The following is a 21845-nucleotide window of genomic DNA, read 5'->3' as shown; positions in this document are numbered from 1 at the left end:
GCACTTTTCGAAACGTTCAAACAGACGATGGAGAAGAGAAATTGAAATGTATAATAATATATAATAAATGTATAATAATTCGAGAAAGTCTTAAATAGCGAGATGATAAACTAATGGAGTTTTGTTCCAGAGAATGGAACGAAAAGAGGATGAATTCGGAGACACCGTTTTGGAGAAACTTGAAAAAAAGGAAAAAAAGATTTCGTGGCTTTCGTTACAGTATTATGTACAGTATATTACATTCATACTTTGTACGACAAGTATACTTGTCTTCTCACCGAGGAATCGCACAACTCTAAACATAAAATTGATCGCGTGACGATCGATCGTCGCGCGAATAAAAGAGACTGACCTACCTTTGGCGATATCAGCGAGAACCGGACGGATGTACGCATGCCCGACTTTGTTCGCTCCTTCCCTTCAGGAACTGCATCGTGTAGGGATAATGTACCTCGCGAGCGACACCGCGACGGACAAATGCAGCTCCCGTGGGCTCGTCGCCCTTTCAACGCTCCTCGCACGTAATCCGGAATCGAGGACGTGGTGCGGTGTTCCGCGCGAAACGGCACAACATGAGGGAAGATGTAAGTGAACGAACGCGCGAGTAAATTTGCGGATTTTGCGATATATCATCGTGATATCGTAATAAAATTATCGTAGCGATGTATCGTGGAATAACGAAATAATCGATTGATTAACGAAAACCGAACGAATTCGCGGAAGAATCTGTTTACAGATTTACATTTGTAAACAGTGAGACATAAGACGTAGCGACATTTTAATAGAATTAAACTTTTAAATAGATCTAAAATTTCGTGAAAGCGAATTCTTATTTTTATCAGATGAGAAATAACAATTCATATTGAATACAAAAGTGACCATGATTTTCTTTTCGGGTGTCTTTACAGGATAGGACCGTGTTATGTCTCTTATTAATATTCGCGCTATGCTCGAGAGTATATTCGGCGAGCGCCAGGCATATAATCACGAAGAGAAATTACAGCGATCAAAGTGTGAGAGGCTACCTAGCAGAGGTAAGCCATTATAATAATTTTAATACGATATATCAAAGATAAAAAGACATACGAGAAACGAAATGAAAAGAATTGTACATGAGTATCGTTACGCCAGCAAGCAAATGAATACATCGCGCACTGATTCATTTTAAAGATTATCATTATCTCACAAAGATTTTTTATCAGACAATACATTTCATTAATTTCGTTTCTTATATCGAATTTTATTTTAGCTTATCACCGTTAGATCTGTTCGTTATAACAAATTTCAATGTTCCAGAGGATCTGCTGGTGGAACGAAGTGTGCAAGGAGGAGTTCCACAGTAAGTTCCGATGCCGCTGCCCGAGATGGTCCTATTGCCGTGCTCCCGGAAGATATTACGACGCACACTGCAGCATGACGCGCACAGGCTACATCTGGACCCAACCGGAAACGTCGCTGAGCCTCGAAATCGATAAATAAATGATGTTATGCAGTATTACTCGCGCGAGAAAGAAAACAGGTGACTAAAAAAATAAAATCTATCTCTTTCAACGATCAACGATGTATTATTTGAAACTTTCTCGCTCTACTTTTTCAATCTTTATTTTTACAAACCGACTTCTAATTTCTAATTGTTCAATTTTGCATAAATTGAATTGTTTTTAATCGATAGTAATCTGTCTATTCTTCTATTTTTATAGAGATATAAGAAGAAGAGGAAATCAAATCCCTCTGTTTAAAATCAAAATCAACGACTATCTGGGATTTCCACAAATTGTTTGTTCGCCAGTTAATATGCAACGATTATCTCTGCAAATCTCCCCTTAATAGTTTCCCCCTGGCAAGAGAATAAGAGCGTTACGTAACGAATGTTTAGAAAATGGTTTCGCACGGGATGTTTGGATTTGACTGGAAGTAATATAAATTGTATTACATCAACGAACATGTATGCTGCCACAAGAATTTATGATTACAGAAATTCGTTGCGATCAGTACTAATAAAATGCTGACGGAGCAATGTCCAGATAATCCATTAATTATCCTTTACAATATTGTGCGTCGTTGTTAATTAATTGAATGTGATAGCTGAATCATTAGTGGTGCTAATACCATGCATATTTGGAACAAACGGATTACCAACAATTATTGATTATACCGTGGATAAAAAGTCTGACGTCAATGGTTTCCAAGTTACGTTACCCGTCCCTTATTCCCGTTTTCCTGGGATGGTGAGCAGAACACTTGCGCGCGTTTATCGATCGGCGACTACCTGTCTGATTACGCCGACAGATCCTCTCCCGGACCGAACGCAGTCGGTTTTCAACACTGGCTGCAACACAATTCAACGAGATTGTTACATTATACCAAGACAGTTTAATCTAATCTACACTAAAAGGGTAAAACGATGCTCTATCGTTAATTTTATTTGTTTCAATCATTTTAATTTGTGCATCACATCGAGCGATTTCTTTCGTACTTGTTGCATCAGTTGTGTTTTAGAACCGATTGAAATTTGGCAAACATCTGCGTGTGTAAATCGATTCGGACATCATCAACTACTTTGGAAGAATAAAAGAATGGCGAACGGACGCGATCGACTACCGCAGTTTCTCCCGGTACTGATGATCCTGCTGTTCAAAGGAGTTACGTCCGATATAGAACGCAGTGGCTTCGACGAGAATAGTTTTAGCAGATTCGACGAACTTTATGGTGCTTCTCATGTAAGTATATTCAAGTAATATCAAAAAACAATACAGTCCGTGCCATCACTATGATTCGTATTGCGATACAATTTCACAACATTGCATTGTGAATCAATTTTGTTATCATTACACAGGATCAGTTCCCGGACTTTTATAACGTACCGTTACACCCTGTCGAAAATCCTTTCTGGCAAAGTCCCGAAAATCTTGGCGAAATTTCCGGAGTCGCGGTGGATCCGACGGGAAAAGTCGTGATTTTCCACCGCAGCGATCGAACATGGAATTATGAGTAAGAATTTGCTATAATTATTATCTTTAGAGTCAGACATCCGAAATATAAGAGAAATCATTTAATTTCTCTAGACTGTATCATATTGTAAATATAATAAAATAATTTTTTATCACTTTCAATGCGAAATATTTTTATGACGTCCGTTTATAATGCACCTGTTGAATTTCTAGCACTTTCGACGAGAATGGAGAGTATCAAGAAAAGTACAAAGGTCCAATTCATAGTAACACGGTCTTAACGCTCGATCCGAAAAGCGGCGATATTATTTACGGCTGGGGAAATCAGACGTTCTATCTGCCACATGGGATTCACATCGACAATTTTGGAAATGTATGGCTGACCGATATCGCTCTTCATCAAGTATTCAAGGTACATAGAGAAGAAATTTTTCAACATACTTTAAATATAAATTCTAACTCGTTTAAATTATATAGTATTCACCTTCCGGAGTTGCTCGAATGGTTCTCGGTCAAAGATTTGAGCCTGGAAGTGACATGGAACATTTCTGTCAACCAACCTCGGTCGCGGTTGCTCCTGGTGGAGAGATCGTTGTCGCGGATGGATACTGTAACAACAGAATAGTGTTATTCGATTCGAGGGGCAGCCCCAAGTATAGTATCGGTGAACGTATGTACTTGAATCTTTTTGCTAAATTTAAATTACATTTAAATTCACTGTTTTTAAATACTGATTGTGTTATTACTTATTCATAGATTGGATTTCATTAAGAATTCCCCATGGATTGACAATCTTGCCAAATAGAGAGGTATGCATCGCGGATCGCGAAAATTCGAGGGTGGTGTGCTTGGACATTGGGCTTTCTGGGTCAAGCCAGAATCCTGAACCTCCCTATTCGATCCGTCACCGTCAGTTTGGCCGTATATTTGGCATTACATCGTATCGTAAGTGATCGGTGCTTGCTAATTCTTGATAACTGTGATTTTGCATAATATTGTGACAATTATTAATATCTTTAGCTGTAATTCGCAATTGTTTTTCACTTTATTTAAGGTGGTATTATCTATGCTGTTAACGGGATAACATCCAGCAAGATACAAATCAAGGGCTTTACTGTCGATCCGGTAAAGCGAAGTGTAGTAGGAACTTGGGGTCCAGAATCCTCGGTAAATGATATATTTCTGAATTCACAGGATTTTTATTATACACAACGTATACATATTTTATCATGTCTTATCATTTTCTTATATTTTAGCTCTTCGTAAGACCTCATGCTATCGCTGTGTGTCCAAATGGCACAGCTCTCTATGTATCAGAGATTGGACCAAACAAAGTATGGAAGTTCGATTTATTGCAAATTCAACTAACATAGAAATTAAACAATATGTGAATACATATGTATCATGTAAATAAAAGAGCGTATATAAAAATTACTACTCTAATAAATATGCAAGCGCTTATGCAGTCTCAATTTATTAAGAAACATTTTTTAGCTCAGCATTGTGCAACATTACTTATAAATATAAAATATAATTTATATTATATAAATCATCCCGCTCCATTGTTGAATTATATACTACTACCTCACCTTCAGTTTCAGTCAAAACCAGTGGAGGCAAACGGAGTTTGTGGCGTCATCTATCAGAGTTTGTTGAAACTCTCCTAAAAGTATTTTCACAGGCGTTCTTGGGCAATCTCCTTATTTTGCGCATTCGTGGCTCTGTTTTAGCCACTGCAAAATTGAGAGAGTTGCTTACTGTCAGTTATTGTACATGTCGCGAATGCGCACGATTGTTATAAAATGGCTGGCGACAAAATTGTTGATTGTTCGCGCAACGGGAACAGTGAGAAAATAAGCGAGAATGGTGACCTGAATATCAATCTGAATTTGGAAGACGAGTTTATCGAATCGGTGGAATATATCCCTTGTCCCGAATTTCAATTCTCGGTGAGTTCATTTTTAGTGTCTCGATTATATTTACGGTATTCACGGACGTTTCGCAAGGTGTAGTTATGCACTAACAATCGAATGTTCTTGTGGTTTTGTTGATTTTATTATACAAACAATTATATCGAACATTATGCAAATTCTTTTTCTATAAACTTTACGTAATTATATTTTACACTGCACTGTTTGATTGTATTTATATTTCTCTGCAGAAAGAAAGAGAGAAATTTATCGACGTTAATTATCACGGAAATTATTGTTATTAAAATGTCAAAATCTTTTAAATTTTAGACAGTAGCATGTTATATCTGTAATGGATATTATGGGCCTTGTTTTGAAGAACCAGTCTGCGCGACCTGTCATGCATTCCTATTCCCGAATGACGTCGATCCTCTACAAGTCCCAATTTTTAGTGAGGTATGGCAGATTTAATACAACGTAATTTGATTTCTGCATTATTTTTTTATTGTGACATAACATAATATAAGATAACAGATGTAGAATCATACATCGACATTCCATCATAATTAATACTAATAGAAAACTAATGTGGTGTAATTACCATTTATTTCCACATATATTATATAATGAATCATACTAACAGCTGTACTTTCTTAACCTAAAATAGAAAACAGATGATGAAGATTCAGGAAATGATGAGCCAACTGATCTTTATTACAATCATGAGAGGAGAATGAGCCAGCAGCAGCAAAACTCGCCGCAAAGCGTCAATCCTAATATCCCAAACGCACAACAGAATGTAACGAATCATAACATGAACATTTCTCGCAGATCGTACATGCAGTATCAAAATGTGGCACCTCAGTGTAACTATCACATGCCCCAAAATTCGCACAACAATCCTGTCGACAAATGCGTAATGGCGTTCGCGCGGAACGCGTCATTTCCGCATGATGTAAATCTTGATCTGCCAAGCATGATCTGTCGAACAAGAGGTGGCTGCCATCAGAATTATGCCAGTGGACACGATCGAAATGTGCAAGATCAAATAGAAGAGGATCCGCAGAGTGTACCAGAGGCATTCGTGCCAGCTGATGGCCGTAACAGCAATGAAAACGCCGATAATATCGCACCATATCCCTGGAATTACAGAGTGTACAGTGACGACGTGGGTGAGCCATCGTCGCGAGCTTACAATCTTTCCGAGAGGCTAGAGATACTATCGAATCACAGGCATATCGAACATGAACCCATCAACGAGCCTGGCCTAGTGGAGAGGTTGCCGCCCGAGGTACTGCTTGCCATTTTCTCGCATCTCGACGATATCAGCCTATGGTCGGCAGCGAACGTTTGCCGACGATGGTGCGGTTTACTGTCGACGCATGTTACGCAGTCGCAATGGAAACAACACGTGAAGTTACGTTGGCCCCTCTACAAGCCCATCGGTTGCGTCAAGAATTGGTACAAGGTATACGATTACCTGGCCTCTTCGGCACCTTGTCGAACTTGCTTGGCGCAGACATCTCTGCGATCGAGGCCTCCGAGAATGGAGGAGAACTCTTGGCGAAGAAATAGGCTACGCAGCGAGCTGAAGAGTCTGAGGATCGATCCACCCGAAGGGATCGAAGCGATGCCGCTTGATCACATGTGTTGCCATTGGCAGGCTACTATCACGGGACCAGTAGGAAGTCCATACGAAGGAGGACTGTTTTATCTTTATCTACAAGTACCGTTCAGGTACGTTCAATATGTTCTATGAGTATTTAATTATCTATATAATGTATACTTGTTTCACAGTTATCCCATGTGTCCACCTGTAGTCAGGTTTCTAACGAAAATATTGCATCCAAACGTGTCTAGACATGGAGACGTTGGCATAGATTCGATACATCATAACTGGTCATTGGCTCTTACGATATCTAAAGTACTGATTAGTGTACAAAGTCTGCTTACGGATCCGTACTGTCAAGTAAGTGTGTTTTCTCTTGAATAAATTTGTTGGTTCACATATCGTATACTAAATTTTCTTTAGTTAAAAAAATAGACAAGTTAAATTATTGTGTTACTAATAAAATGTTTTATTCATTTATGTAGGTATGTATGGAACCAGAATTGGGGGAGATGTACATGAATGATCGCGAGAAATTTGAAGAGGTGGCCAGGGCATGGACATGGAGATACGCGATGCATGATGTTGTCACGCCGCTTTAATGCGTCGGAATGTATAAATCGCAATTGATCTGTAAAATCAGTACACAGTACCTAGACTTAGGTGTTATAAATAGGCAATGCATAGACATTATACTCGTAAAGTATTTAATAACTTGATAACGACTTGTGATATATTGTGCTAAGATATACAACGGATGAGCATGCATTCATAGAAATATTTGTCAATGGCGATGGAGTATATGGCAAAATCAAAGTCGATCATTTTGTATTACAGAATCCATTAAAAAACGTATACATTTTAACATTTTTTATATTGTTATCTCAGTATTTATGTCCTCGTAAAGCAATCGCCGAAAATATGAGAAATATTTCGTAGATACCCAAGAGAAATTTTTTCAAATATTTCCAATTCCTTCAAAGAATCCACGATATCGATTCCTTTTACAATTAAGTCTTAATAATTGTAGGCGATTACGGGACACCTTGTATACGATGGGAAACAGTCGATTGACTTAACCTATAAAGTCTCAAGTAGCTTCACTATGGTATAGCGCTTTTGTGCTCGATACTTTATATTCAGTCGAACATTGATTTGCAAGAATTGTGCCAGATTTCAGTGAGAATCCCTATAGTGTTCTACAGAAAAGGAGAGATATTTTGAAAGAGATTTACCACGCGTATCTGGAGCTTCCGCGGCTTGCTCCGAGCGGCCGATGCAGGTGACAGTTATGGTTTGAGTAGCACGTAAAATGATACTGAGGAACCTCCCGTTTGCGCAATGGATTCTGATCTTAATTTTCGCCGTCATGATCGTCTATCTACGGCTGCGGATAAACGAACTGGAAGATAGCTACAGATCGCTACGTACGTGAATTACACCCACACTGCTGACATAACCTCGCTTGACGCGCTTGGGGTCCGGACGGTCCGGTTATCCTGTCATCAGTTGATCCTCGATGAAATAACGCAAATGATTTGTATTTTCAGACGATGTGGTCGTGCAAACGAGACAAATTGACATTAAGAATGATATTGCGCATGCCGAGGCGCGAGATTATGAAGAACTGGAGGATACTGTTGTGATATACAACAGGGTGCCGAAGACTGCATCCACCAGTTTTGTGGGATTGGTTTATGATCTGTGCAAGCAGAACAAATATCACGTGCTTCATATTAACGTGACCAACAATATGCATACCCTTACTCTCGCCAATCAGGTATCGTGTCAATTACGTATTTATGCAAGTCTCATATTATTTAATTAGTAATGTTAAAAATTCCTATAATCTTGGTACTTGTACTGTTTCATGACAGTGATAGACTCTATCATTAATGCAAGAATATGTGTTATACTTAGGTTCAATTTGCAAACAACATCTCAAATTGGAAAACTATGAAACCAGCGTTTTACCATGGACACATAGCTTTTCTAAATTTTGAAAAGTATGTATAAGTAGAAACTGCATTTTTTGCAATATAAAATGCAGTGATCTACTTTATTTAATAGTTATCAAACTTCCAGATTTGGTATTAAACGTACACCTTTGTACATAAATCTATTGAGAAAACCTTTAGACAGATTTGTATCGTATTATTATTTTTTACGATATGGAGATAATTTTAGACCTCATCTTATAAGAAAGAAACACGGAGATACAAAGGTTTGTATATCTATATGGATGATACAGAGAAGAATATTGTTTAACTAATTATTTTATTTTAGACATTTGACGAGTGTATAAATATTGGTCAACCTGACTGTGATCCAAGTAACATGTGGCTACAAATTCCATTTTTGTGTGGTCACGATCCAGCTTGCTGGTAAATTTCTTTTTATATTATCGTTTTGATATTACGAAACAGCTTTGGGAAAAATTTAATCTAATTTTTAACATTTCTTAATTAGACATTAAGATAGGCGATACTATTATCAGTTATCGTTGTTACTACGATACCGTTTCTCGTAATAGGGAGATTGGTAACAGCTGGGCGTTAGAGGAAGCCAAGCGAAATCTTCAAAGACACTACTTTCTAGTTGGAGTAACGGAGGAATTAAATGATTTCGTCGAGGTATTGGAAAGCGTACTGCCACGATTTTTCAAAGGAGCATACAATGTTTTTATACATAGTCAGTAATTATTGCAACCTTTCTCTCAAAAATTTCGCGATATATAATTACTTTTTGTCAATACTCATATAATGTAAACCCTTTCTCGAATTTTAGACAACAAGTCGCACTTACGACAAACTACTCAGAAACTCAATCCATTACCTGAAACAGTAGACAAGATTCAGCAATCGATTGTGTGGAAAATGGAAAATGAATTGTATAACTTTGCTTTAGAGCATTTTCATGCTGTGAAAAAACGACTTATAAATGCTTCCCCTCAAGATGCAAATCAGCGCTTTATGTATGAAAAGATACGGCCAAAATAAATCTCTACTTTTTTATACAAATTTTACTTGGGAAATCATCGTAAAATTGAAATTTCTTCCCTTTTGACGCGTAAATTATATTATTACATAAATTTGGAAGCCTTTGTTTCTAATTCTATCTATTACATGCACAATTTGCAATTTCTAAAAAACTAAAATAATTTAGTATTAATTAATAAATAACGCGTTCATATACGGATATATTATCAGAAAAAACCAAATTGCCCAACACGTTTAATTCACACATCATGCATCATTGATCAATTCTCTGCACTGATTCCTTGGTCTAAGAGCAAACATATAAACTGGGAATAAACTACGAGGGAATTTGGTCTGTTGTTGTTCCTTGATACAGACAAGATCAGCTTTTTCAAATAAGGATCTCAAGTTTTTCATTGATCTTGTTACGGAAGAATCTTCCTTGTCAATTTGCAAGGTATTTGAGTTTGTGATATTTTCTTTCACCACAAGTATACCATTAGTTTTCAAGCCCAATCTGTAAATTTAAATTGTAAGATTGTAAGATAAAAAATAATATTTTATCTTTCTTTTGCAAATGGAGCAAACATCAAACTTACGAGCATTTTTTGAAGAATTCTACTAAGTCGTCATCTTCCAAGTGTCCCAATACCCATTGACACCATATAACACCATATTTGTTTTCCACAGGGCAAAAGTTTTGCAACCCTTAAAATATCAGCACGTTTATGCATTCGTCAAGTTTCAAATATACATTCAAGAATAAATGTCCTACCGATAGGATAATACTGGCCGATTCTAGTCGAGTAATTCTCGAGAGAAATTTTTGCTACTTCCAGAAATTTGGGATTCTGCTCGACAAGATCCACATGTTTAAAATGCTTTATTAATAATTTCTTGGTTATTCTACCGATACCAGCACCGCAATCTAAGGCAAACGTTTTTGAAGGTGGATCTTTCAACTAAAACAAGTCACAATTCATTAGATTAGTTATCATTTCTGTATATCTAATGTTATTTAATTTGTTCTTACATTGCAGTTTCTATTAGATATGCTTTAAAGAGCAGATAAATTTGAGAAAAATGTATATTACTATCCATTTTATAAAAATACGTGGATTAGATTGGCAAGTTAGGTTAGGTTAAAATTTCAATATAATCTACCTCGAAAAGAGATCTTAAGAAAAACGTGGAGCCTTTTATGTCAGTCTGCGAGATAAATCCAAAACCACCTAGCATCCCATCTATCGTAGGCGGAATACGCTCCCAATATTTTGCAGCTGCAGTATAAAATTCGCCTTGACATGCGTCCGCGTCACGTCCTTGCATTTTCGTACAATATGTTTTATGATCTCAAAACACTCAACTGTGCGATTTTTCACAAGATTGACATTCGCATTAACGTTAGTCAATGTAAATATAATTTAACGTTCAAACACATCACAGAAAACTTTATTGCAACTTTCGAACATTTTCAGTGCAAACTTTACACGCTATGTGTTCGTCTTGCACTTTTTGTACTTTACGTATATATCTTTAGTTTTTTGAAAAAAAGCAAAGTATACTAAAGTATAGAAAGTAGCTACAGCTATAAAGCATAGTATTACAAGTATTTAATTAATAAATAATTATATACGTATATATTTCTTTATTAATATAAAAGATAGACAAATGAATATTCTGATTCATGTTTGTAATATATAAGTAGAAATTTGATCAATTTTCTTGAGTTTCTGTTTTTGCTTTTATAACATTTTATTACATAGTGCTTAAGAATTACTTTTGACTTACATACTAATTTATTTCTTAGTATTTATATACATTAGCAAACACAGCTAAATAAATGTGAATGAAAAGTAGATACTATTCTTATAAAATAATCTAATAAGTTTTTCACCCAAATAACGAAACTTTACAAGAATTGTGCCACAAAATATCCATATAGATACCTTAATTTCTACTTGAATTATTCAAAATAATTGAACAAAAGTGAGGAATGCATAATAAAAAAAATAAGTTTTTTCAACAATACCTTTACCAAAGAAGAAGATAAAAATATTAATTTCTTAAACAATTTTGTTGATAGTACAGTTTCACTTAAATAAGAAAATACAAGTATCGACGTTACTGCATTGTCATATAACGATATAACTCATTCTTTACTTGATATATATATATATATATATATAAATAAGTGAACCCTTAGGTTTTTTATGCTCGAAGAGAGACAAATTGATGGAACACATCTAAAATATGAGGATCCAGATCTGGAGTAAAAAGCAAAGTCTCCAGGGTCGAGGAATATTTTTGTACTTGCTCTTGATGCTGAAATATAAAAATTTTGCAGTTATGATATGAACCAAAAAGAAACTATCACAATATTACAAATGTAACTCACGGATAAGAAAACTTGTTGTAATCTTCCTACAGTCCACTTGTACCAATGTGTGTTATAGTCGATTCCATCCGTGTCGCAGCGTACCAAGTGTTCCGACAGAATCATTATAAATCGCTGAAAAAAAAAAAACATTAATGCATGCATAACGGCATGATTCTACACGTAATAAGCCTTAGAAATATCAGTAATATCGAATCGAAAAATGTGGCATTTCTTTTTAGTGATACGTTTAATGTGATACGTTGTTTCGTACCTGGAATATAATGAGGAATAAATTTTTCTGATCTGCTTGTGCAGCTTCCAATTTTTCCTCCATTCGTTCCACAACATCTTCCGATGGTCTTTCCCTGTTACGTTCTCTATTAGTGTCTTCCTCGTCCGAAGACGAGCCCGATCTACTTTCCGCTCTCCTCAATTTCTCTCTCGCCTCAGCTAATTCTGTACTTAGCTTTGTCACATGCTTATTCATCTTACGTATCGTCAAATGTAGTATTTCCCAAATGTACAACCTGAAAATGGAAATATTCTTTATTTTCCTCATGTATATTAGAAAACATTTCCTTGATATTTAGAGAGAATAAAACTGATAAGTGTACTTTATCACGTGAAATATTACGTAATAAAAACGCACTTTGTAAATTCTGATGCCATTTCTTTGGAAAATATCCAGGTAGCGATAGCACTGCATTCAATAATACCAGTCTTTAAAAATTTATCCGTTAACACTACCATCATCTGATAATGATTTTTCCATAATGCATACATATTTTTCAATATGCATATCTGTGCTTCTTCTGTTTCAGCCAACACCTAAGAACAAAAACGTCCACAATAACAAAAACATAGACATACGGAAATGCAAATATGAACTATATACAATTGCAATATCGACTTACCTTAAAAACGTAATGAAACTTAACTATAGCCGCAAAACTGTGACTGAAACTTTTTGAACCAAGATTCAATAAAGTCTGCACAAAGACGTCAATTTTTAAAGGATTGTAATTATTCGTCTCTTCATTTTCTCTAGGACCAGGTAATGTGTTTAACACATTTAATACTTCTTCCGGTGTACATTTGCGTCTTATAGAAACTACTAATTCATGTGCTGCAGCTGTACCAGGAAGCGAACCTAAAATGATTTGTCGAAATAAATCTATGAGTCAAGTTTTATCGATAAAGACGCTTCTTTTGATAAATTTTGATAAATGGCAAGAAAAAGACAGATCTGACGATATAAGGTAACAAGTTTCTACTTTGTTATATACTTACTAGCACCTTCAGATGAATATTTGTACACAGGATCGGGAGGTACTGGAATCAGATCTACATACGTGTCTGGCATCATATCTCGAATTCTTTGAAAGTACGACAATCTGAAAATGTAAAAATTTCGCACATAATATTTGTTGTGTACATTACATTAGACAGCACGTCTCTCTTTATAAAAAATTGCCTGTACAATATGCTGACCTCAACGCCTTAAGCAGGACCTCTCGTATAAACTTTGGTCTCGGATGTTCCGGATCTCGTTGCAAGCAGGAATCCCAATCTTCCCACGACCAACGGAATTGAAAGTTGCTTAAATGGTATGCAAACCACCAGACAAAACGATCAAAGGCAGTAGCTGCCATACTATCTATACGGCGAAATAGGATTTCTGTGGCTTGAGCCAAGACCTATATAAAATGCAGTTTGAAATTAATTTCTTGCATGATTTCGAATAGAAATGACTTGTTGAGTTTTCAAATACAACATAATATCTGTGTTTCGTACCTGTGGCATAGTTGAAGGTTGCAGCTTGCAAAGTTCTATCAAAATTGAGCCATAGCAGATCTCCAGATTCTTTGGAGTAGGCAGTCTAAACAACTCACCGAAAATTACTTCAACTATGCAATAATCTAAAGGAATTTTGGCTTTGAAGGGGAAATTCAGTAGTTGAGCAGCGCTACAAAATATTAATATTGTTACGTTTCGTTAAAAAATGGAGTATTAATTATAAGAACTTTTTCACGAGTACTTAAAAATGTCTGAATCAAAGCAAGTCTCTTTCAATGTACATGCATATATTACCAATCTTTTCTCTCGAAAAAATAATTGTTGATGATCTGTCGCAGGTGCTCTTCTATCAAAAATCTCTCGATGGCGTGACTTCCTGGTAATAATGGTCCTTCAGCAGGGCAGTCGGTGTAATCGAACATACGAAAGACGACAGTGGGCAATGGATAGACGTAAGACTCATGATGTGGAGGTGGCATCAAGGGGGGTAAGTTATGTTGCAACGCTTCGCACAGAATTGAATCGAATGCAAGATACGGTCGTGGAATATGTTTTTCGGCCCAATTGTCCTGTCTCAACTTGCGAACTTGTGCCCACAAGCAATCTAGATATTCCTCTTGCGGATGAGGCGTATCACTCGACCAAACTCTCAGTGCCGGTTGATGTTTCTTACTTCGTTTGTTTAAGAATATTTCTATTATAACCATTAAATGATCTAATTCTTGTTCTTTCTTTTCATACAGCTCTCTGCCAACCCATGGCAGTGTTGATAAAACGGCATAAACATACCTATAAAATATCATAACTACCATTTTATCCTCTAATATAATTTCTATAACAATGGCATTTTTATAGAAATTAAAAGAAAATTCCTCACTTACCAATCACGTCTAACTTGTGGTACACCATCTTCATTCGCAGTGTCTAGCATATTATCAAACAGTTGCATCAATGATCCGCATGATAAAACATGACAATTTACTAAATCAGCTAGAAATCTGAGACAATATCTAGCTACATCCCATTTGCACGCTTTCAAGGAATCCTTGAAATTTTTTACCATGTAATCGACAAACTCTCCACCAAAATTAAAGTTCTTCGCATTTAACAGTCCAACAAGAGTAGTATAAATTGTACATTTTTCTGGCATCTTTATAGCACAATCCGTTAAAATTTTAAGGATTTTACTACGGAATAAACCCAGATCAGCTTCCAATACAGAAGCCAAACCTTCCAAGTTGCTTTCCAAAGATGATGTCGACTTTTCTCCAACACGGAGAATAAGAGATTCAAGACGATCTTCAATTTCTTGATTCTCTGACACCCTCCTACGTTTCTTATATACGCGTTCTAAAAATAATGTGTGTATATAGTTGTAAATATTTGTATATTTGTATAGCCAATCAGATAGCTATATTAGTATTTAAAAGGTACTGGTGACTACTTTGTTATAAGAATAGGCTATGAATACTGCCCCTATTATGCTAATTGTGTATTGTGCATGATGAAAGGTAATACTTGATATATTATCAAAGAGATCAATGTGATAAAGTATAATAATCAATGAGATGACTGCATCAGTCCATGATTCTAATTCCAGTTGCAATGTTTCATTGGAATTGGAACAATTTTCAATTGCTACGTATCATTAAGTTATTATAACACAATACAATACAATTTTCCAGAATTTGTGTTCAGGAGTACAGTTACTCTTTAATTAAAAAGTATTTCCAAGGTATAAAAAACGAAAATTACAATCTCAGTTAATAATTGAATGAAATATCGTTAGTTACCATAGCTTTCGTCTTCTTCGTGGGCTCTTCTACGACTCATGTTTCATAACACAAAAGCTACCGGTATAATATATATATATGAACGTTTTGCAAATCTTGTAACGTGATTTTTATTTCCACACTTTTATGATGCTCTCTTTAACGTACACGATAAATACCGCGTAATCACAAATTTACATGCACCACAAATTCTAACCCCGTATGCGTAGACGAACGTCTAAAATAGAATTTGATAGAACCGTGAAACAAAAGGTTGGAACGATGATAAGTAAAAATTCCTGCACATTCTGAAGCACTACCGTGCTGCTGCGTGGTGGATAGAAGAATTTACTTTGTAGGAATTTTAGAGACCCTAACTGGGAGCGTCAACCCTAAAAAACCCTAACGAGGATCCTAACTAATGGACTCACTAGTTTATGGTTGAATAGATAAAGGCCCAGAAAAATCAACCAATCACGTCTATCTACTTGACGCAGTAGTATGGCGTCTCTTGTATTGGGCATATATAAACGCATTAAACGAAACTAGATCAAAGTAATCGGATTTTCTCGTTCGTCACGCGCGATCGAGTGTTGCGAGAGCGAGGTGCTCCGTAATCTCGCAGTTGATCACAAGTGCGCGCACGCGCGATACAGGACGTTCCGCGTTTTGACGCACACACGCACGGGCGCTGTACGTATATTCACCACCGCCAGCCGCCAGGCTGCATAGTTGTTACATTCGGTTACATTGGAAGGCTCCGTATCGGTGTGCGTATCTGTGTGCGTGTCGCGGCGAAAACAGAATTTCGACCGTCGTGGGAACACAGTTACCTTCCAGCGACGTACTCCGTTTCGCGCGTGACACACAAAATAGACTCGCCGCCGCGCGCAGTGGCGATCGAAACGACGAGAGTGAAGTAAGTCGCGCATCACGGAGACGAGAACGGACGTAAAGTGTCCGGGTGCTGTGAGAGACGACGGGAATCGGTGTCGGCAATCGATATGATACTCGCATAACCGCGCGTAATCATGGGTCGCCGTCCTATTCGAGGGTCGTTCCCGTCGCATTTCATAAACACGGCAGATCACAGTGACGGAGGAACGAGACTCGGAGCATGATCACAATGAGAGCGATTGCGTTCCCTCGAGTCGCCAGTTTGTGAGTGAAAGATTTTTCGGGGAAGCAGGGGGAAGGTAGCAAGGTAATAAACGAGCGGTGTCGCGCATCTCGATAGGCGACAGAAAAGAGGTGTCCATAGAAAAAGCGGAAGAAGTAGAAGGACACTTTGTTTCGTTCAGGCTCGCCTACCGATCGTATTGTGTTGCCGTTGTTGTCTCTTATCACGTTGCGCAGCGAGATCGGAATTCGCGGATGCGAAGAGTGCCACGATGGTGATACGGTAAATAATCATGTATATTTTAGTTTTCCTAAGAAAGAGAGAGAACGAGAGAGCGGTCAATAGTATTGCACGACAATCGTCGTCAGAACGATCGACGTGCCGCAATGCACCGTATGATTTCCCTATCTACGGCCGATACTGCGTCGCGGCGTCATGTATAACACAATGTATAATAGATGTGCACATACTTCTGTGCGTCGATATATTTGCCAAATACTAGGCACGATCGTTGAGAGGATTCCCTCGGAGCGTGCCACAATTATCACGTCAAACTTACGCGACCGATGCTAATTCTCCCTGCTACTGCAAGAGACCGCTGTTTCTTGTTTCTCTTCTTTTCTGTTCCTTTCATTATTTAATGCTATTATTGCTATTGTCATGTTGGCTTTTGTTTACGTGTCCATCGCAGAGTATTCGATCATGCGCATGTAAATACACGATAGTATCGCCGATAATTACCATTTCCGTCGCGGACTTTTCTATGATCCTTTTATTTTTTTTCCTGATAAATGTTTCGTTTAGCATAGCCGAACATTTCTCAGGAATATTGGTTGATACGACGGCGACGCTAGTCCAAGTCGTTGCAAAAGACATGTTTACCCTGTGCGCGATAAGCGTTTTGATAATTTGAATATCTGCTGATGCGTATGCTTGCCGTAATGACTTGTGCGCGCACCGATGGCTTGCATGAAACGAAAGACAATGTTACCCTGTCGTAGCATGAATTTTACTCTTGAAATTGTGATGTGCGAGATTAAGTACGATAAAGCATGTTAAATGGAAAGTTTCGTAAAATGTAAATTACTGTCCTTGTAAATTGATTGAGAATACATTTCTCTAATGTAGGAGATGTTTTTTAAGTAGGATTTATGTGAGCGGAATGTGCAGAGTTTTATCTACTATTTTACATGTACAATTAACGGATATATTTATCGTGGAAAATCTTGAACGACTTTTCCAAGTAAGAATTATTAGCATGTTGACGGATGATTTTGCATGTTATATCAGCCTACTATTCCTAATCTCACAAATTGTTATTGGAGCTACAATCATTTCCAATATAAAATAATTTAAATTTTTTCTCACAACACATAAATATAATCAAGTTGTAACAAAAGCAGTCGTAATAGCCCATTCGTATACTTAAGTATCTACAGAGTACATTTGAAGAATGAATAGGCAGGAACACGAAAATCTAAATATAGTATAAACAAACGTAAACGAAGAGAGGAAAACACGAAAGGAAGAAAAGGAATGGCAGTTATTTTCAATTCGATGCAAAAATAAAAATAAATTCGATCAGCGGAATGTATACATATTTATCAAAGCACATCATGTTAGAATTACATTATAAGCATGACTATATCGCGCGAAGGCCAAGAGAGACTTGGGGGTCAAAGAGAAGATTCTCTTTGTTAACAGTGACAATTACGAGGCAACAGTAAAGAACAGCGACTACGCACGGATATGCGCACAGATCGTTACATTCGCAGCACCGAAAAATTTTCTTGCGCAAAAATCGCATTACGACCCACGTCACGATGATGAACAGATTAAAAACTGACCGAGAGACCATCAGTTAATTATGATCTTTATATTGAATGTTTTTCATTGCAGATCATAATTACCGATTCGCAGCTTGCTGCGTATGCAATTGCTCAGATTTGTCTGCAACCGCGTGAAGATCCTTAAGACTGTCCGTCCTTACCAAGTACCTTTTCAAGTACCATGTGGAAGTAGTAGTCTATAAATCCCACTGAAAGGAGGATGCCACTAACTAAACGCATTCCATATCCTTCGCGGTAAGTAAGTCGTTTACGTATTACGTAATGTAAGCCGCAAAGAGAACTGTCTCTCTATCACGTTTTGCGTACGGCTTATTATGTCCAGATACGATTTTCAATTCCTTTTTTACAGAAACGCACTGTTCGTTAAAAGAAACAATTCTTTGTCGAAAGCATCAACTCGTCTTATTGCCGTTATCTCTGAACGATGATGCGATATGTAAAGAACCTCTCGGGGAGAAACGCGCAAAAATGCATCCGTCCGATAAACTGTCTCGATCTACCTTTCGGACATGCGTTAACGAGATATTAAATTATCTATTATTATGAGAATATTGAAACTTTACTATGCGATGTCTCGTTTAATCATTTTTTTTGCTTCTGGGATCAAGAAAATGTATCCCAGTTACGGACATCCTTCTGTTTGACGTTTCTACAATATTATAATTATTAACATATTAATCCCATTTTAATTCCCGACGGAATTTCCCTTTTCCTTGGTGGAAGTTACAGTCACGCGAGAGAAATGCTCAGGGAACGAGAGTAATTTGTACAGTTCGATGTATAATGCACGCACACACAAGATACACACACATACACGCTATAAATATATTCATCCTCTATTTTACTCTTACGATCTCCTAACTAGGGCTGTTATGACTGCATTGTTTCTATCTGAGAATTTATCTTCCTTTCTTCTTGTGATATGAAATATTTTAATATGAATTCCTTCCCTCACTGCTTCCATGGGCTTAATAAAGTTTTTAGAAAATCCTAGCATTGCGTAATTCTGCTGCATTAAATTTTTTCGTGAAGAACTAACAAGTAACGATGCGTATGAGATATCTCGGTAGTCAAACACATTATATCCTGTATAGGGTGACATGCCACTACCATCATTCCTTCCAGCTATAAATATCGGACATTAATATAAAAACAATTATATGACAATTGTTTCAAGATTGAAATTTTACTAAGGAGCAGACAAAAGAGGTTTTTAACAGGAAAAGTGGTGGTGGATCATCCTATGTATATATACACAAACATTTATGATGCCATGTGTTTTATATTAGATCGGACGGTGGTAGTAGCGAGAGCCCGTTGCTCGTGGAGGAAGGAGAGACGGTCGGTGCTCCGCATAGTCCCCGCAACATACACAGTCACAGCCATTCACATGGCAATCCACATCGGTCTCATAGTTATCATCATGAGAAACCGAAACAATTAGTGAAATACGGTGAACTAGTTATACTCGGGTAAGAATCTCCTCCATCTTAAATAATAAGGAAAATATTACGGAGAAAGTGCTGGCCGGAACGTTCCAACAGCTGACAAATTAATCAAACGATTTCGGCAGGTACAATGGTTACCTGCCACCAGGTGATAGAGGAAGAAGAAGAAGTAAGTTCGTATTATACAAGAGACCTGTGCCAAATGGCGTTAAACGCAGCAAACATTACATCGTTAAAACGCCTCATAGTTCGCAAGCCATTCTCAACACGAGGCAACACTCCATTTCGTATACCCTTTCCAGAACACAAGCCGTCATCGTCGAGTACACAGAGGATGAGAAAACTGACATGTTCCAAGTAAGCCCGAAATCCTTCACCCTATTTTTTGGGGTATATTGGGTATACAGCGATTTATAGTTTATTGTTAATTTGTATTTATTAAATAAATGTTAACGCACGTATATGTAAATCAAAGTCAACGTCTTCGCAGATCGGTCGTTCATCCGAATCGCCCATCGATTTCGTAGTGATGGACACGTGCGCGGGTGGGATCGATGGTGGATCCGTCAGCGAAGGACGTGTCGCCCAAAGCACCATCAGCAGGTTTGCCTGTCGAATTCTGGCGGATCGGTCGGATCCAAGAATCGCCAGAATTTACGCCGCGGGCTTCGATAGTTCGAGAAACATATTTTTAGGGGTAAGATGACTTAATATAAAACTTAATAATAACAATTTGTTCACTGGAAACAAGTATTTTATGAATAAACTTGTCGCAGGAAAAAGCAACCAAATGGCAGGAGAATCGCGAGATCGATGGACTTACGACGAACGGAGTACTGATAATGCACCCACGTGGCCAGTTTTGTGGTGGTGAGGCACAATGCGGTTTCTGGCGGGAAGTCAGCGTAGGTGGCGGAGTTTTCTCACTCAGGGAAAGTCGAAGCGCTCAACAAAAAGGCAATGTTGTGGAGGACGAGAACAATATTCTACAAGATGGCACCCTCATCGATCTTTGTGGTGCTACTCTGCTATGGCGATCGGCCGAAGGCCTCGCCAAGTCTCCGGTAATTCGCATCATCGAGAGAATTTTGTAAACCTTGATGTATCATACAATTCATGTATATAAATAACGCGAACCGCGACCGCACATCCTTCTCGTAGACGAAACAAGATCTCGAGGAATTGGTTGACGCTATAAACGCTGGCAGACCGCAGTGCCCCGTAGGCTTAAACACGTTGGTCATACCACGCAGAGCAGCCTCGGATTCAACGCAACAACAACCATACGTTTACCTCAAGTGCGGTCATGTACAGGGACATCACGATTGGGGTCAGGAAAAAGATAAAGTTACGAGAAGGTGTCCCATGTGCCTGGTCGCAGGAGCGGTAGTCAAGCTATCTATGGGCATAGAGCCTGCCTTTTACGTCGACTGCGGACCGCCCACTTACGCATTTAGTCCTTGTGGGCACATGGCTACGGAAAAGACTGTCAAGTTAGTAATGCGCGAGTATTATTATTCATGTCATTTGTTAATTTGAAGCACTGCAAGAATATTTCGCGACTATCTCTTTTTTTCATTTATCATTTATCTTTGTTGACAGATATTGGGAAAAGGTAGCTATACCACACGGCACAAACGGCTATATCGCTATCTGTCCCTTCTGTGCGGTGCCACTTGAAGGAACGCCAGGATATGTAAAACTAATTTTTCAGGATAATGTAGATTGAAGATATAAAATAATGAAAGCATGTAGAAATTAATAACTTCTTAAAAAATATAAGGATTATTAAGCTCGACAAATGTATGAGCGACTGTACTGAATACCTACAGAAAGTTCTCCATTTTCCGTTGTACATATTTCAAAAATAAAATAAATGCAAGTTCTTGATCATAATCATATGCTATTGCAAATAGACTGATGCGAAATGTGTGATAAATTTCCGCGACAATTTCTTTTATATATATATATATATAAAATAAGATAATTAATGATATTTAAATAGTTTATAGAAAGGGAATCAAATTCCT

At 37.5% G+C, this 21845-nt stretch overlaps 7 protein-coding genes across 11 annotated transcripts; 5 read left to right on the top strand and 2 right to left on the bottom strand.

Moving 5' to 3' along the window:
* The first annotated feature begins 408 nt into the window (after positions 1 to 408).
* LOC105275269 lies at positions 409 to 2028 on the top strand. The gene is made up of 4 exons (XM_011331994.3): positions 409 to 584; positions 909 to 1034; positions 1297 to 1519; positions 1701 to 2028. Exons 1-3 carry the CDS (start codon positions 573 to 575, stop codon positions 1477 to 1479), a joined length of 321 nt encoding a protein of 106 aa, XP_011330296.2. The 5' UTR covers positions 409 to 572; the 3' UTR covers positions 1480 to 1519; positions 1701 to 2028.
* A 232-nt stretch (positions 2029 to 2260) lies between these two features.
* LOC105275266 (peptidyl-alpha-hydroxyglycine alpha-amidating lyase 2) lies at positions 2261 to 4412 on the top strand. 2 transcript variants are annotated; one of them, XM_011331993.3, is made up of 8 exons: positions 2261 to 2396; positions 2489 to 2720; positions 2837 to 2991; positions 3165 to 3363; positions 3429 to 3621; positions 3708 to 3896; positions 4006 to 4118; positions 4208 to 4412. In XM_011331993.3, exons 2-8 carry the CDS (start codon positions 2577 to 2579, stop codon positions 4322 to 4324), a joined length of 1110 nt encoding a protein of 369 aa, XP_011330295.1. In that variant the 5' UTR covers positions 2261 to 2396; positions 2489 to 2576; the 3' UTR covers positions 4325 to 4412. The 2 variants fall into 2 exon arrangements, with proteins under 2 accessions (XP_011330295.1, XP_011330294.1); XM_011331992.3 differs by having other exon boundaries at positions 2271 to 2396; positions 2500 to 2720.
* Positions 4413 to 4677: 265 nt separating this feature from the next.
* On the top strand, positions 4678 to 7334 carry LOC105275264. Its single transcript, XM_011331990.3, has 5 exons — positions 4678 to 4900; positions 5192 to 5317; positions 5529 to 6598; positions 6659 to 6830; positions 6956 to 7334. Exons 1-5 carry the CDS (start codon positions 4754 to 4756, stop codon positions 7070 to 7072), a joined length of 1632 nt encoding a protein of 543 aa, XP_011330292.1. The 5' UTR covers positions 4678 to 4753; the 3' UTR covers positions 7073 to 7334.
* A 139-nt stretch (positions 7335 to 7473) lies between these two features.
* LOC105275265 (heparin sulfate O-sulfotransferase) lies at positions 7474 to 9490 on the top strand. Its single transcript, XM_011331991.3, has 7 exons — positions 7474 to 7897; positions 8021 to 8250; positions 8391 to 8476; positions 8556 to 8694; positions 8757 to 8854; positions 9004 to 9161; positions 9258 to 9490. Exons 1-7 carry the CDS (start codon positions 7783 to 7785, stop codon positions 9467 to 9469), a joined length of 1038 nt encoding a protein of 345 aa, XP_011330293.1. The 5' UTR covers positions 7474 to 7782; the 3' UTR covers positions 9470 to 9490.
* An 84-nt stretch (positions 9491 to 9574) lies between these two features.
* Positions 9575 to 10973, bottom strand: LOC105275263 (N-terminal Xaa-Pro-Lys N-methyltransferase 1). Its single transcript, XM_011331989.3, has 4 exons — positions 10613 to 10973; positions 10224 to 10410; positions 10048 to 10156; positions 9575 to 9965 (listed from the first exon to the last, which is right to left on the bottom strand). Exons 1-4 carry the CDS (start codon positions 10775 to 10777, stop codon positions 9716 to 9718), a joined length of 711 nt encoding a protein of 236 aa, XP_011330291.1. The 5' UTR covers positions 10778 to 10973; the 3' UTR covers positions 9575 to 9715.
* A 108-nt stretch (positions 10974 to 11081) lies between these two features.
* On the bottom strand, positions 11082 to 15458 carry LOC105275261 (nuclear cap-binding protein subunit 1). The gene is made up of 11 exons (XM_011331981.3): positions 15419 to 15458; positions 14507 to 14975; positions 13920 to 14414; positions 13623 to 13794; positions 13320 to 13525; positions 13119 to 13222; positions 12743 to 12978; positions 12478 to 12656; positions 12100 to 12355; positions 11847 to 11960; positions 11082 to 11773 (listed from the first exon to the last, which is right to left on the bottom strand). The coding sequence occupies exons 1-11, from the start codon at positions 15456 to 15458 to the stop codon at positions 11660 to 11662; spliced, it is 2385 nt and encodes a 794-aa protein (XP_011330283.1). The 3' UTR covers positions 11082 to 11659.
* A 433-nt stretch (positions 15459 to 15891) lies between these two features.
* On the top strand, positions 15892 to 21711 carry LOC105275262 (protein pellino). 4 transcript variants are annotated; one of them, XM_020030356.2, is made up of 9 exons: positions 15892 to 16601; positions 16699 to 16799; positions 18417 to 18601; positions 19657 to 19839; positions 19941 to 20172; positions 20291 to 20512; positions 20592 to 20879; positions 20977 to 21308; positions 21418 to 21711. In XM_020030356.2, exons 3-9 carry the CDS (start codon positions 18567 to 18569, stop codon positions 21542 to 21544), a joined length of 1419 nt encoding a protein of 472 aa, XP_019885915.1. In that variant the 5' UTR covers positions 15892 to 16601; positions 16699 to 16799; positions 18417 to 18566; the 3' UTR covers positions 21545 to 21711. The 4 variants fall into 4 exon arrangements, with proteins under 4 accessions (XP_019885915.1, XP_026829706.1, XP_011330286.1 ...); XM_026973905.1 differs by lacking the exon at positions 18417 to 18601; XM_011331984.3 differs by having other exon boundaries at positions 15892 to 16799.
* Positions 21712 to 21845: the final 134 nt, after the last annotated feature.

The sequence above is a fragment of the Ooceraea biroi genome, chromosome 11, assembly GCF_003672135.1.
Source record: "Ooceraea biroi isolate clonal line C1 chromosome 11, Obir_v5.4, whole genome shotgun sequence".
NCBI classification, from domain to species: domain Eukaryota; kingdom Metazoa; phylum Arthropoda; class Insecta; order Hymenoptera; family Formicidae; genus Ooceraea; species Ooceraea biroi.
This window is presented reverse-complemented; position numbering and strand designations above follow the sequence as displayed.

What these genes read in the sequence shown, in the direction of transcription:
- LOC105275269 (XM_011331994.3), top strand. An exon ending in TGAGAGGCTACCTAGCAGAG is followed by an intron (nt 1,035 to 1,296) that starts GTAAGCCATTAT and finishes TCAATGTTCCAG; the next exon opens with AGGATCTGCTGGTGGAACGA.
- LOC105275266 (XM_011331993.3), top strand. Translation starts at nt 2,577, where the DNA reads ATGGCGAACGGACGCGATCGACTACCGCAGTTTCTCCCGGTACTGATG. An exon ending in CAAGTATAGTATCGGTGAAC is followed by an intron (nt 3,622 to 3,707) that starts GTATGTACTTGA and finishes ACTTATTCATAG; the next exon opens with ATTGGATTTCATTAAGAATT. An exon ending in ATTTGGCATTACATCGTATC is followed by an intron (nt 3,897 to 4,005) that starts GTAAGTGATCGG and finishes ACTTTATTTAAG; the next exon opens with GTGGTATTATCTATGCTGTT.
- LOC105275264 (XM_011331990.3), top strand. Translation starts at nt 4,754, where the DNA reads ATGGCTGGCGACAAAATTGTTGATTGTTCGCGCAACGGGAACAGTGAG. An exon ending in GTCCCGAATTTCAATTCTCG is followed by an intron (nt 4,901 to 5,191) that starts GTGAGTTCATTT and finishes TTTAAATTTTAG; the next exon opens with ACAGTAGCATGTTATATCTG. An exon ending in TATCTACAAGTACCGTTCAG is followed by an intron (nt 6,599 to 6,658) that starts GTACGTTCAATA and finishes CTTGTTTCACAG; the next exon opens with TTATCCCATGTGTCCACCTG.
- LOC105275265 (XM_011331991.3), top strand. Translation starts at nt 7,783, where the DNA reads ATGATACTGAGGAACCTCCCGTTTGCGCAATGGATTCTGATCTTAATT. An exon ending in CCCTTACTCTCGCCAATCAG is followed by an intron (nt 8,251 to 8,390) that starts GTATCGTGTCAA and finishes TGTTATACTTAG; the next exon opens with GTTCAATTTGCAAACAACAT. An exon ending in GCTTTTCTAAATTTTGAAAA is followed by an intron (nt 8,477 to 8,555) that starts GTATGTATAAGT and finishes TCAAACTTCCAG; the next exon opens with ATTTGGTATTAAACGTACAC.
- LOC105275263 (XM_011331989.3), bottom strand. Translation starts at nt 10,777, where the DNA reads ATGCAAGGACGTGACGCGGACGCATGTCAAGGCGAATTTTATACTGCA. An exon ending in CGGCCAGTATTATCCTATCG is followed by an intron (nt 10,157 to 10,223) that starts GTAGGACATTTA and finishes TGATATTTTAAG; the next exon opens with GGTTGCAAAACTTTTGCCCT. An exon ending in GAATTCTTCAAAAAATGCTC is followed by an intron (nt 9,966 to 10,047) that starts GTAAGTTTGATG and finishes TTAAATTTACAG; the next exon opens with ATTGGGCTTGAAAACTAATG.
- LOC105275261 (XM_011331981.3), bottom strand. Translation starts at nt 15,458, where the DNA reads ATGAGTCGTAGAAGAGCCCACGAAGAAGACGAAAGCTATG. An exon ending in AGTTTCATTACGTTTTTAAG is followed by an intron (nt 12,657 to 12,742) that starts GTAAGTCGATAT and finishes TTTTGTTCTTAG; the next exon opens with GTGTTGGCTGAAACAGAAGA. An exon ending in TACAACAAGTTTTCTTATCC is followed by an intron (nt 11,774 to 11,846) that starts GTGAGTTACATT and finishes TTTATATTTCAG; the next exon opens with CATCAAGAGCAAGTACAAAA.
- LOC105275262 (XM_020030356.2), top strand. Translation starts at nt 18,567, where the DNA reads ATGCCACTAACTAAACGCATTCCATATCCTTCGCG. An exon ending in CGCATTCCATATCCTTCGCG is followed by an intron (nt 18,602 to 19,656) that starts GTAAGTAAGTCG and finishes GTTTTATATTAG; the next exon opens with ATCGGACGGTGGTAGTAGCG. An exon ending in AAGGCCTCGCCAAGTCTCCG is followed by an intron (nt 20,880 to 20,976) that starts GTAATTCGCATC and finishes TCCTTCTCGTAG; the next exon opens with ACGAAACAAGATCTCGAGGA.